This window comes from Sciurus carolinensis, chromosome 8, assembly GCF_902686445.1.
Source record: "Sciurus carolinensis chromosome 8, mSciCar1.2, whole genome shotgun sequence".
NCBI classification, from domain to species: domain Eukaryota; kingdom Metazoa; phylum Chordata; class Mammalia; order Rodentia; family Sciuridae; genus Sciurus; species Sciurus carolinensis.
This window is the reverse complement of record NC_062220.1, coordinates 103,340,850-103,354,695: the sequence shown is the minus strand read 5'-3', so window position 1 is coordinate 103,354,695 and position 13,846 is coordinate 103,340,850. Positions and strand designations below refer to the sequence as shown.

At 43.0% G+C, this 13,846-nt stretch overlaps 1 protein-coding gene across 1 annotated transcript in view; it reads right to left on the bottom strand.

Annotated features, from left to right (window-relative positions):
* The window catches only part of Adcy1 (adenylate cyclase 1), a 153,748-nt gene that overhangs the window by 111,242 nt on the left and 28,660 nt on the right, over positions 1 to 13,846 (bottom strand). Inside the window, exon 3 of the mRNA XM_047560293.1 lies at positions 899 to 1,017. Within this exon, the coding sequence (XP_047416249.1) occupies positions 899 to 1,017 (119 nt within the window). The remainder of the gene's footprint in view (positions 1 to 898; positions 1,018 to 13,846) is intronic.

Here is a 13,846-nt window from a genome sequence, read left to right as displayed (position 1 = left end):
TTGCATTTCTGTTTAAGAACTCCATTTAGCACCAGCCTGTGGTGCTTGACATAAGATAGTTTTTCTTATTCTTTTGTGTCTTCAGGAGTCAATGACACCCAAAACCAAAAAGAGCCAACTTACCAAAAGCTGAAAAGGAAAGTGCTTTGGGGTCCACCCAATACCACCTCATACCTGAGTAGCATTTACACAAAGTGCCAATCCCAAACAGGTGACCACCACTAGTCTAAGTGTGCTACAATTCAGCAAAGTGTTTTTGAAAGGAATGTATAATGCAGTAAGATAAATACTTTTAAGAGAATGTTAAAAACAGACAAACTTCAGGGTCTGCAGCAAGTTGATTCACCTGAGGGCTCAGTTTCTTCACCTGCAAAATGGGAACGACAGTCCCTACCTTCAAGAACTCTCAGGAGACGGAAAGAGTAAGAGAGAGGAGTAAGCCCTCCCCAGACCCAGGCAGCAACTAAAATAATACTCAGCTATAATTCAGACCTGGGCAAATCCCCAGCCCAAAAAGTCACTGCTCAGACCCAATTTTAGGGAGAGAGTTCTAACCTTGTAGTCAACACAAGAAGTTCAAGGGTAATGAAGTAAGAAATGGGAGAGAACTATCGCATCATCTAAGAAGCCACAGTCCAGGGACCAGACTCCCTGCAGGACAGTTGCCTACCTGGGCTTCCTGACCACACCTTCCCACTCCTCCCCTAACTTCTATGATTTTCCCACCTCCTTCCCTACCCAACCTCTCCCTACCTCCACCATCTCCTCCCTACTTCCTTCATCTCCTCTCCTTATCCGCCATTCCCTCCCCTCTTTCCTCACCCCTGCCCTTCTCCCTCATCACCTCTACACCTCAGGCCCACGTCCTACCTCTGGGCCAGGTCAGGGCCAGCCCTACCTCACATTGTCATGCCTCTGGATGTAAATCTTGTGGAAAATCCTCTCAGGGGGCTTCAAGAAGTCCTCCTTCATCTCCATGGCGACATTCCGGGGAAGGAGGCTCATAAGCAGCCGCTCCTACACAGAAAAGAAGGTTCACATCAGACAACAGGGGACTCCCAGTTCTTCCTCAGACCTTCCTTGAGCACTTGCCCTGATAAGGATGGGGTGAGGAGCTGCCCATCTCATCAGGCATAGCCTACAAGCATCCAGGCCTGCAGACACTGCCCAGGCCCAGAGCCTCAGTGGGTCCCACACCAGAACAAGCAAGTAACTGGCTCCAGGAATACTGGCTGAGCATGGACCTGCCCTCCTGAACACACAGCCTCACCTGCAACCCCTTGCACACTGCTCCTTAGGTCAAGATACTGAGTCTTGGCCTGCTGGGCATTCTAAGCTTCCGTGTGCAGGAGGGTCACAGCTGCAAAAAGACCACCATCTCTGACCTGGGCTCCCACCAGGACCCTCTTTCCAACCCCCACTGCCCCAACTCAGTCCAGAAAGAGTCCTTCAGATGGTTTTCATAGGTCACTCTCTTCATAAGACAAAGACCAGACTCCTTGTTTTTACACAGAAACAACGCCTTGGGGATAAGGTGGGATTTTCTCCTGGTCCTTGCCTTACCTCTCCCTGATCTGTGGAGGTCAAGCACTTTTTAAAATTTCTCCCCAAAAGAAAAACTGTTTGGGTTTTGTAAAAATCAGTAATAAATAATATTAATTTTATTAATAATTATTATTAATTACACAGAATTGTGGATTTTATTGTGGCATATTCAAACCACATACATAAAAACATTATTTGGTCAATTTCATGCTTCAATACCTCCTCCCCTCTCCCTCATCTCCTGATCCACTTCTTCGACCCTAATGGTCTCCTCTCATAACATCCCTTTTCTTCCTGATTTTTCCTCTAGTTTCCACATATGAGAGAAAACGTGATACTCTTCTCTGAGTGTGGTTTATTTCACTCAAAATTATGATCTCCAGTTCCTCCATTTTCCTGCAGATGACATAATTTCATTCTTCTTTATGGCTGAATAAAACTCCACTGTGTATACATACCACATTTTCTTTATCCATTCATCTGTTGAGGGACACCTAGGCTAAGTCCTTAAGTTGGCTACTGTGCTACAATAAACATGGGTATGCGTGTGTCTCTGAAGTATGTTGACTTTAATTCTTTTGGATAGAGCAAGTAGTATATGGTTTCAATTTTAGCTTTTTGAGGAACCTCCATACTGATTTTCACAGTGACTATGCTAATTTACATTCATACCAAAAGTGTATAAGAGTTTCTCCTCCCCCACCTCCACCCCCATATCCTCACAAGCATTTATTGTTAATTGTATTCTTGGTGACTGTCACTCTGACTGGAGTGAAATTGAATCTCAGTGTGGTTTTAATTTGCATTTCCCTAATTGCTAAAGATACTGAATATATTTTTCATAAAATTGTTGGCCATTTGTACTGCTGCTTTTGAGATGCGCCTGTTCAGTTCATTTGTCCGATTATTGATTGAATTATTTGAATTTTTAATATTGAGTTTTTTAGTTTTTAATATATTCCAGTTATTAATCCTTTTTGGGAGAGTAGCTGACAAAGATTCCCTCCCATTCTATAGGTTGTCTATTCACTCTGTTGCTTTCTTTGTGGTGCAGAAGCTTTTTATTTTTTTTTTATTTTTAGTTGTAGATGGACATGATACCTTTATTTTGTTTATTTTGTTTAATGTGGTACTGGGAATCGAACCCAGTACCTCCCACATGCTAGGCAAGCACTCTACCACTGAACCACAACCTGAGCCCAAGCTTTTTAATTTGATGCCATCTCATTTATTGATTTCTTCTCTTATTTCCTGAGCTATAGGATTCCTGTATAGTAAGTCTTTGACTGCACCTGGATGTAGAAGTGTTTCCTCTATTTTTCCTTCTAATTCTTGCAAAGTTTCTGATCTTATTCCTAGGTCTTTGATCCATTTTGAGTTGACTTTTGTACAGGATGAGGAATCTATTTTCATTCTTCTGAATATGGATGGCCATTTTCCCAGCACCACTTGTTAAAGAGGCTGCCTTTTCTCTAACATATGTTTATCAGACAATGTTATCCATGTGGGTTTGTCTGTGTCTTCAATTCTCCTCCATTGGTCTACATGTCTGCTTTTATGCAAGTACCATGATGTTTTTATTACTATGGCTCTGCAGTACAATCTGAAGACCAGGTATTGTGATGTCTCCAGTATTGTTCTTTGCGCTCAGGACTGCTTTGGCTATTCGGGGTCTTTTGTTCTTTCATATGAATTTTAGAATTTTTTTTTTCTAGTAAGGAGAAGAATATAATTGGCACTTTGATAGAAATTGTACTGAATCTGTAGATTACTTTTGGTAACATGGTCCATTTTAACAGTATTAGTTCTGCCTGTCCAAGAACATGGAAGGTCTTTCCATCTTCTTAAGTCTTCAATTTCTTTATCCCTCTGCATTTCAGTGGTTTCTGTTATAATAGTTTCTTTTTTGTCTCTAATTTTATTCATTTTGGTCTTCTCTTTCTTTTGCTTTGTTTGGCTAAGGGTTTATCAATCTTGTTTATATTCCCCAAAAAGCAGTGTGGGGGAGGGACAAAAGAAGAAAAAAACAGCTAAAGATGGACAAATAGTAGAGTATAAAAATGAGAAAGAAGAAAAAAGAATAAATACAAATAGCAAATTTTCTGAAGTATAAATTTTATATAAACATATGCAATCACAATAATGAGGGGAATCAAAACTAACTACAACAATAACCATACAACTCAAATCAAAACTACAATTTTCCTCTTGCCTGGATATGTAAGACAAAGAGTCTTTCTTTGAGGACTTCTGGATTAAGAATCTGTGAGGTACTGAAGGTGTGGCAATTGTTCAAGCTACAGAAGCGTGACTTCTAAAGTTTCTGGATATGGAGGAGGTGATTGAATCCACAGGCTCAGTGGTAGGAAGAGGCATGGCACTTTTATTTCTTCCCACTTCTAGGACTGTATGCTGGTCACCTTAATAGCTCTGTGTCAGGGCCAGATGCTGGAGATACCTCTAGAAGCACAAACAAGATGGTCCTGGGGTCTGTACTGCCCAGAGGCCAAACCCGCCATGCAGATGAAGACACTGCATGTTTATGGGGGAAAGTCCACACCTAGTGCTTCTAACAGTTCTCACCCCACCCTTCAGTTCCACCAAGGAAGCCCTGGGTGTTCAGTACACCCAGTCACAGCTCTGGTCCCGTAGCAGCTCTGCTCCAGCACAGATTCCTCTCCCACATGGTGGGCAGTGGCTCTCAGCAGCCATCGCTCCCACTTGATTGCTTTATCTAATTCAAAATCATTCTCTGGAGCCAAAATTGCTACAATTTCCAGGACTCAGTTTAACTTTCCCGGCACTGCCAGCTAAGGCATGACCTTCACAAAATGGCTTCCTGCCACAGTATTCTACTTAAAAACTGAGAACAGCAGAACACTTCTCTTACACCAGCCTGATGTGCAGCTTCTGTGTCAGCTAAGTTCAGTCCAATATTCTCTTCTACTACTGTTTTCAAAGCAGTCTTATCGTTTTGCTTCTTTTTTTCCCCTCCTTTCTGTGGTTTCCCTCCCTCCTCCCCGTCTGGGCAGCACATGTGCACGCTCGGAACTGATTCTCTCTCACTGTCTGTCCAGTAACTAGACTTTCTGAGTCTCTCCAAGTCTGTCAGTTTATGACTGATCCTCAGTGCATTCTCTCAGATACCTACACTGCTGTGTGGACATTCTCTAGATTCAAACTGCAGAGAAGTTGGAAAGCACAGCTTAGATCCCCTCTGTCATCTTGATCTCCAATGCTGGGATTTTTCAAGGACAGCTGTGCCACCCTGAGGAGGGCCATTCCCAGGGCCTCAGTTTTCCCATCTGAAACAGTGTGGGCAGGACTTTGACTCTCACCAGGAACATGGACCCTTTTTCCTGACCTTAGCCCCCACTAGCCCCTGACCCACAGGACACAACCCTGTGTCTGAGAAACATCATGCTGAATCTGTGGTGTGAAGGCCTCCATTTTTCCTCAGACCCACCCATGTCCCCTCTCATGCTACACTGGAGAGGACATTTAAAGGATGGAGTTTAAATCCCACACAGACTCCGGTGAAACATCCCACTGACAAGGGAGGGCACAGGACTGGTATGGGAGAGAAAACTCGATCCCTGCTTCATCTCTCTGCAGGCTCCTTCCTAGGCTCCTGGCCTGTGACTCATGTGGACCAGCACCGGGCCCACCCTCCCTCTGGGGAGCTTCAGAAGCACCCAACTGAGTTTCATTCCCTCCCTGCTTGTCTCCCAGTCTGGTACAGACTGCAGGAGCTACCCTCGGGGCTCCTGAACCACAACCCACTCTTCCGTGTGGAAGCCCACATCCTGACTGGGAGCAGCTGCCATCCCAATGACTTTTCCAGGAGCACAGGTACCCATACCTTTGTGCCCAGGACCCATCAGGACAGCAAGCAGGAAAAGCAGGTGCGCAGACTCCAAAACCCCATGGATCCTGGGGAGTCACTATGAGGCCTCGCCCCTCTGCTCCACACTACAGATGGCGCAGCATGTGCATAGTCATCCCATGATGGAAAACATGCTAGACACACCAGAGAAGCCTCCAGGTGAGTTGCTTCCATATAAACTTCGGAGGAGGAAGCCCAGCCTAGCCCTCTCACAGGCTGAGTAGGGCTGAATTTGTGTATCCAAGCAAGGCCTGCCTGAATCTTGCCTTAGAACCTATGCTGAAGATCCACTACTGTGTCCCAGAAAACTCCTGTGGAATGCATCCTCATACTCCAGAAGGGACCCTGCAGGAGGATGAACCATTCATGACCACTCTCCACATCAGGTCACAAGAGGAGAAGACACTGCAGTGTCTCAGCCACCCTGCTTTAGGACAGTCTTAGGAAAGCCCCTTTGCACAGGGAGTGGGAGCATGTCTAGTGCTAAGGGTGTTGGGCCTCTTCCTTGATAAGGGACTCAGGACACAGTCCAAAACGTGGCCCTCAAAAGGGACAACTGCAGGCAACCAGCCATATTGAGCTGGAAGGAACCCAGGTGGTGCTCACTCAGGCCATGTGCTGATGGACCAGGAACAGTGTCAGTCACAGACCCGACCCGAGGCTCAACAGCATCAGGCAGGCAGGAAAGCAGAAGCTGCTGCACAAACTTGGAAGGCTGCGCAGGAAGGTCCTGAGGAAGCACAGTGCATGCTCAGTGCTCTCCCCAGTGGCCCCAGAGTCACGGAAAGAATCAACAGCTCCTCAAGCCAACAAGCCACGTGCAGGCTTGGGAGGCAGCACTTGGGTAGCCCTGGACAAGGCCTGAGAGATCACATCAGGGTTCCAGGAGGCCTGGCCCCAAATCCTGGCTCAATGGTTTTGGGGCAGTTAGTGAAGCTGTCCCAGCGTCATCATGCCTGACAGGTGAGGATGATATCTGAGAGCAAAGAGGACTCACAGGTCGGGCCTCAGCCTCCCACAGCCATAGCAGTCACCGCAGGGCCATCGCTCCCACCAGCACCCCATCCCATCACTCCAGCACTCAGCTCACTGCATCTCACATCTGTCTCTCACCTGCAACTACAGAGTGGGAAAATACCCCAAAGTCAAACAAACAAGTAAAACACTGTCCTTCACCCAGAACCCATCTCAGGCCCCCTTTTACAGTCAATGTTCTCAAAACACCCTCCTCAGCAGCCCCCAGAACACCCTCCCGACACACCTGCAGGGAGGCCTTAGGGGCTCTTGGTCTTACCATCATCTCACTGCCCTGCACAGTTTGGAATTGAGACAGAACAACAGTGAACCACAGGCCACAGGACTGAACCAGTCAGACAGGAGGACTTAAAGGACACAGGAGGAGACCAACCTCCATGGAAATGGGGCATCTGGGCCATAGGTGCTCATCCCAGAGGGAAGGAGAGAAGGGCCCTGAGCAGCTCCTGCACACAGCCCCTGGCACAGGGCACTGGAGTCCTTCACATGGAAGGCTGGACTGTGACACAGGGCATTGGGAGAAGTACCTATGGCAGACACTGGCCATCAGTTCACTGTCTCAGGACCCTGCTCCACTACTGGTACCACAGTGAAGGCCTCGTCTGCACCAGGGTTCTTAGCTACCTAGCAAAAGGATCATGTTTTCTGCCTCCCATGCCTAGATATGGCCAAGGAGACAGATGACCCCCACCATGTGAGAGTGTTGTGGTTTGGATCTTGAATATTCCCCAAAGGCCCGTGCAGTAAAGACTCGGTCCTGGTGGGTACGGTTGGGAGGTGATGGAACCTTTGAGAGGTGAGGCCTTTGGGAGATCCTTGGGTCACTGGCAGCATACCCTTGAAGGGAACAGTAAGGCCCTGTCCCTTCCTCTTCCTCTCTTTGCTTCCTGGCAATGAGGTGACCGGTTTTGCTCTGCCACATGCTCCCAGCAAGATGGGTGGACTCACCAAAGTGACAGAGTCAACTGATCTTAAACTGGAACCTCCAAGACTGTGGGCCACAATAAACCCATTCTAAGTTATCTCAGGTTACTTCATTATAATGATGGAAAGTTTGAGACCAGGGCAAAGGACAGGTAGCTGATTATCAAAGAAAAGGAAATGGGCAGAGAGTACTTCCCTATCACCTGGTTGCTAATAGCCTCCGGGGAAGGGAAGGATTACACTTGCCAACATAAGCAATCACCCCCTGGAAGGCTCTCTTCCTGCCTTTTGGTCACATAGGCATGAGAAGAAAGGAAACCTGAAATCCAAAAAAGGGACAAGACACCCCTTCTCCCTCAGGCACCTGCTCTCTGGAGAAGTCTCCCCACCCCCTCTGTTCTATCCCTTAAATAAAACTTGTTTTCTTGCCTCAGCATTTCTCTGATGTTTAATCTTCAACACTGGGGGAATGAGGACCCAATTCTGATTCAAGACTGCTTTCAAGTTGACTAACACAAGACGCCTCCAGAATAGTCCTTAAGGTTATCTCCTCCATTTTCTACCATGCCATTCCTGGGGAGGAAATCATAATGGCTGGATTTCTACCTACAATCTTGAGTCATAAGGATGAAGACCACACACTAGGTACATAGGACATGAACTAAACAGAAAGACTTGCTGAGAATTTCATGAATGAGATCTGGCACAATACCAGAGGGTGCCAACCTGGAATGTATGTATGAAAACAGAGTTACTTCACTTGTGTAAGCTACTGGCATGTGAAGTTTCTAATGGTAGAATGTACTTCCAACCAAGAACTCTCTCCATTAGATTAGCAAAAGCACCTAAAACCAATACCTTTTAATAACCAAAACGAAAGTACATAACCTTTGGGAGCAAAGCAACCATCTGATAAGGTCATGCACTCATTCCTGATTGAAAAGAAAACACCTAAGACAAAGCAACTCATACACATGAAAAAAGTAATGCCTGCAATCAGTTTCCAATCTCAAGCCTGATCCCAAAGCTCCAAACACAATAAACATTAACATCAGGAATACAAGATGATACTGATAAATTCTAAACATCAAAACAAGATGCAAAGTCAGAAATCAGAGGGACAAAACTTCATATGAAGTATTACAGTGTCTGCAAAGGCTATATTAAAACCTTAAGACATTTATCATAACTATCAAAATGTGACTTAGAATAAATGTATTATTAATAAATTTTTGATATTTAAATGACAACTCTTTTCGAGGAAGACAGAGAAGTATTTCTCCCTATTCTTCCCATTGAGGACCACTAAAAGTTCTAGAAGTTTCACATCAAACATCGGAAGACTTAAAGATGGAGGGAAGAAGGCAGGAAACCAGGACCAAGAAACAATGTGGGAGTTACCTGGACCTTCTGCTTGCCTCATGAATCCCAGACCCAGTGTTTGTGAAGTAGGCAACTCAGAAACACCAGTGGGCACAAATGCAAAGAAGGCCCAACAAAAGATGCTCTCTCCAGTCCAAGCACCAAGACAGAGTAGCCCCAGAGGAAGAAATTTTTGACAGGAAGTGAGACCTTTTGACACCCAGTGGTGCTGGAGAAGGCCACAGAGGGAGCCAGGCCTGTCATTTCCACTTGGGGGTAACAAATGCCCCTCCCCACTCTGTGGGGTCAGTGGGGACCACAGGGCTCCCCTGCTCCTCCCACCAGCCCAGTGCTATTAGTGGGCCCTATAGGGACAGATACGCACACTTTTCCCAGCAGTAAGGAGAAGCCCTCCTCTCATAAGGGTCATGGAGTCTGAGTGTGGAACCTGGACTTCAACCCCAATCTGGCATAAAGAGACTGTATCTCCCCTTCCCCTGATAGAGTGATGTCACAGAAAACTAATCCAAACACAAGGTCCAAGTAAGATTTAGAGCCTCATACAATGTACCCCAAATGTCTATCATTCATCAGACCAATAACTAGAACAAGCTCAATGAATGAAGACAACCAACCTCAAGATGTCAGAGATGTAAGAATAACTAACGAAGACCCTAAAGCAATCATCAGAAAAATGACTTAATGAAGAACTAAAACACCCTTTGAAAATGAATATCGATTGTAAGAACCTTGACAAGGTATTAGTAATTCACACAAAAAAGAATTATATACCCTGACCAAAATGGGTTTAATTCAAGGATGCCATATGTTATGGTTTGGATGTGAGGTGGTGACCCTCCAAAAAGTTCCTGTGTTAATGCAGGAATGTTCAAAGGTAAAGTGGTTGACTTCTGAGAGTTGGAACCTATTCAGTCCATCCTAGTTTGAATGAACTAACTTGGTGTTAGGCAGGGAGGACATGGTTGGAGGAGGTGTGTCACTGGGGTCATGTCCTAGAAGGGTGCATCTTCCCTGTGGCCCCTTTCCCCTCCTTCTCTCTCTCTCTGCTTCCTGATCCCACCAGGAGTTAAGCAACTTTCCCTTAAGTGGGCCCTTCTGCCAAGATGTGCTTGCCTTATGTTGGCCCACAATGGACTGAGACCTCTAAAACCATGAGTCCCAAATAAATTTTCCCTCCTCTAAGTTGTTCTTGTCAGGGATTTTGGTCATAGCAATGCAAAAGTTGACAAAAACACAATGCTAGTTTGAAATATCAATGCTATATACCACACCAACAGAATAAAGAGTAAAAAAACACATAGCAATTAATACTGAAAAAGAATGTAACAAAATACAACATTTATTTGTGATGAATTTTCAGGGAAATAGGAATAGTGAACTTCCTCATCTTGGTAAGTAACATCCCCCTAATGCTAACATTCAGTGCTTTTACCTGGAACAAGGCAATATCATCCCTCATCACTCATATTCGACATCACACTGGAAGATTTAGCCAGTGCAATAAGGTAAGAAAAAGGATTTAGACTGGGAAGGAAGAAACAAAAATTATATGATGACTACATAGGAAAAAAAAAAAAAAAGACTGCTATAAAGACAAAACAATTCTTAAAACATGCCTAGAACAAATAATTGAGTTCAAAAGGTCACAGGATACAAGATCAATATACAAAAGCCACTTGCATTTCTCTATACTAGCAATGAACACACGGACATTGATACTAAAAATACTATGCCATTTACAACTGCTCAAAAATGAAATACATAGGTGTAAATACAAAAAAAATGCATAGAATTTGAATGCTGAAAATTATAAAACTGATTAAAGAGATCAGAAATGATTTAAATAAGTGGAGAAACATACAATATTCATACTGTATTCATGGAAGACTACAGAGTAAAGATGTAAATTTTCTCCAAATTGATATACAGGTTTAATACAAATCCTATCAAAATCCCACAAATGACTTTAGTGCACATGGGAAAGATTATTCTAAAATTTCTATGGAAAAAGGAATAATAAACAATTAACAAATTTTTGAAAAAGAATAATGAGGGGGCTGGGGTTGTAGCTCAGTGGTAGCGTGCTTGCCTACCACGTGTGAGGCACTGGGTTCTATCCTCAGCACCATAATTGTATATAATAATATTGCGATGATTTAATATGTTAAATAATATTAATGTAAGGTTAAAATTACTTCCTCCTTTGAATTAGTTTTGAACCTTTGTCAAAAATTATGCAAATTTGTGTGGGTTCCTTTCTTGATTCTAGATTCTGTTCCACTGCCCATTTTGTTTTCTTTCTACAGTACCACATAGTCTTAATTATTGTTTCTTTATAACAAGTCTGAAATTGAATATACTGATTCCTCTCACCTCACTATTCCTTTTTAAAAAGTATTTTTAGTTGTAAATGGACACAACACCTTTATTTTATCTAACTTTAAGTGGTGCTTATTTTTTTCTTGATTTTTTTAAATTACATAACATTAGGATCCATTTTGACATAATTATAAAAGCCTTGAATATGATTTGCTCTAATTCAGTCCCTAGTACTTCCTCCTTCCCTCTCTCCTCATTTCCCCTGTTCCCTTCCTTCTACTCTACTGATCCTTCTCCTATTGTGTTTTTTTTTTAAATAGTTTCTGTGGATATATATAATGGTGAGATTTAGTGTGATATATTCATATGTAGGAAAGTTAGGTCAGGAGTCATTCTACCATTCTTCCCTTATCCCATCCCTCCCTCCTCCTCAATCCCCCTTAGTCTACTACATACCTCTTTCTTCGATTTTGATGAAATTCTCCTCCATTTATTTCCTTTCTCTCTCTCCCTCTCCTTCTCCCTCTTCCCCTCTCTCTCCTTATTTTGGAATAGTTTCTGCATATCAAGAGAAAATATTAAATATTTGACTCTTTGAGTTTGGCTTGCTTCACTTAGCATGATTGTCTCCAGTTCCATCCATTTACCTGCAAATGCCATAATTTCATTCTTTATAACTGAATCATACTCCATTGGGTATGTATGCCACATTTTATTTATCCATTCATCTGCTGAGGGGCACCTAAGATGGTTCCATAGCTTGGCTATTGTGAATTGTGTTGCTATTAACATTGTTGTGGCTGTAGAGAATGCTGATTTTAGATATTCTGGATATATGCCAAGGAGTGGGATAGCTGAGTTATATGGTGGTTCCATTATATATGGTGGCAGTACCATGCCATTTTTGTTACTATAGCTGTGTATATATATAATCTACTAGGGATTGAACCCAGGAGCACTTAACCACTGAGCCACATCCCCAGACCTTTTTGTACTTTCTTTAGAGACATCCTCCTGTTTCAGTCTCCTGAGCTGCTGAAATTACAGGTGTGTACCATCACTCCCATGTGGGAAGTCATCCTTATCTAGCAGAATCAGATAAGGATGGGCCTCATGACACAAAGGCCTGACTTCTGGGAACTGGCAGGCATGAAGGTCTGTCCCAGATGGCCGGGAGGTATGCGGCACTGTGGGAGTGGTTCCCTGTCTGGTTCTACCATAGTTTCCCTGAGCAAACTGACTCCCCTAACTCCACCCCATCCTGTTATTACAGAAGAAGCCCCTCCCATTCCCAGCCCCTTTATCTGTGTGACTATAAATAAAAGAGAGTTGGGCTACTCCATGTTGTTAGAGGCCAGAAAGGGTATGGCCCCATCTCGTCCACCCCCTCTCATTTAAAAAGAGTACTGGTTCTTGTGTGTTTATTGATTATATAAGTTTATGGGTAATTGAATGATTGATAGCCAGCATCGTCCTCTGGCATTTATCCCTTTTCTCAGCCATGCGGGACGTGGCAGAAACCCCCACATTCCCAGCTCTGTAGTATATTTTGAGGTCCAGTATTGTGATGCCTCCAGCATCACTCTTTTTGCTCAAGATTGCTTTGGCTTCTGGGTCTCTTATTTTTCCAAATGAATTTTAGAACTGCTTTTTCTAGATCTGTGAGGAATGTCATTGTATTCTGATGGGTATTGCATTGAATCTGTATAATGCTTTTGGTAGTATGGCCATTTTGGTAATGTTAATTCTGCTTATCCAAGAACATGAGAGGTCTTTCCATCTTCTAGTGTCTTCTTCAATTTCTTTCTTCAGTGTTTTATAGTTTTCATTGTAGAGGTCCTTCACCTCCTTCATTAGATTAATTCCCAAGTATTTTTTTTAGGTTATTGTAAATGGGATAGTTTTTTCTAATTTATCTTTCAGCATATTCATTATTGGAGTTTAGGAAAGTGATTGATTTACATGTGTTGATCTTCTATCCTGCTACTTTATTAAATTTGTTTATCAGCTCTAGAAATCTTCAGGTGGAGATTTTTTGGGGTCTTTTTTTTTTTGCAGTGCTGGGGATCGAACTCAGGGCATTGTGCTTGCAAGTTTTTGGGGTCTTCTAAATATAGGATCACATTGTCAGTAAACAGATACATGAAGCTCTTCTTTTCTATTTGTATCCCTTTAATTTCCTTTTCTTTTCTGATTGCTCTGGTTAGAGTTTCAAAGACTATTTTGAATAGATGTGGTGAGAGTAGACATCCTTGTCAAGTTCCCATTTTTAAACAAAATGCTTTCAGTCTTTCTCCATTCAGTATGATATTGGCCTTGGGTTTGTCATATGTAGCATTTATAATGTTGATGTAAGTTCCTTCCATCTCTAGTTTCTCTAGTGTTTTAAACATGATAAACATGAATGGGGCTAGACTTTGTCAAATGTTTTTCCTGCATAAATGAAGATAATCATGTGATTCCTATCCTTAACTCTATTTGTGTGGTGAAATACTTTTATTGTTGAACCATCCTTGCATCCCTGGGATGAAACCCACTTGATCAAGGTATACTATCTTTTTAATGTGTTCTTCTATATGATTTGCCAATGTTTTATTAAGAATGTTTGCATCTATGTTCATCAAGGATATCAGCCTCAATTTTTCTTTCCTTGATGTGTCTTTGTCTGGGTATCAAAGTGATACTGGCATCATAGAATAAATGTGGCAGTGTTCTCTCCTTTTCATGGAATAATCTGAGCAGTATTGGTATTAG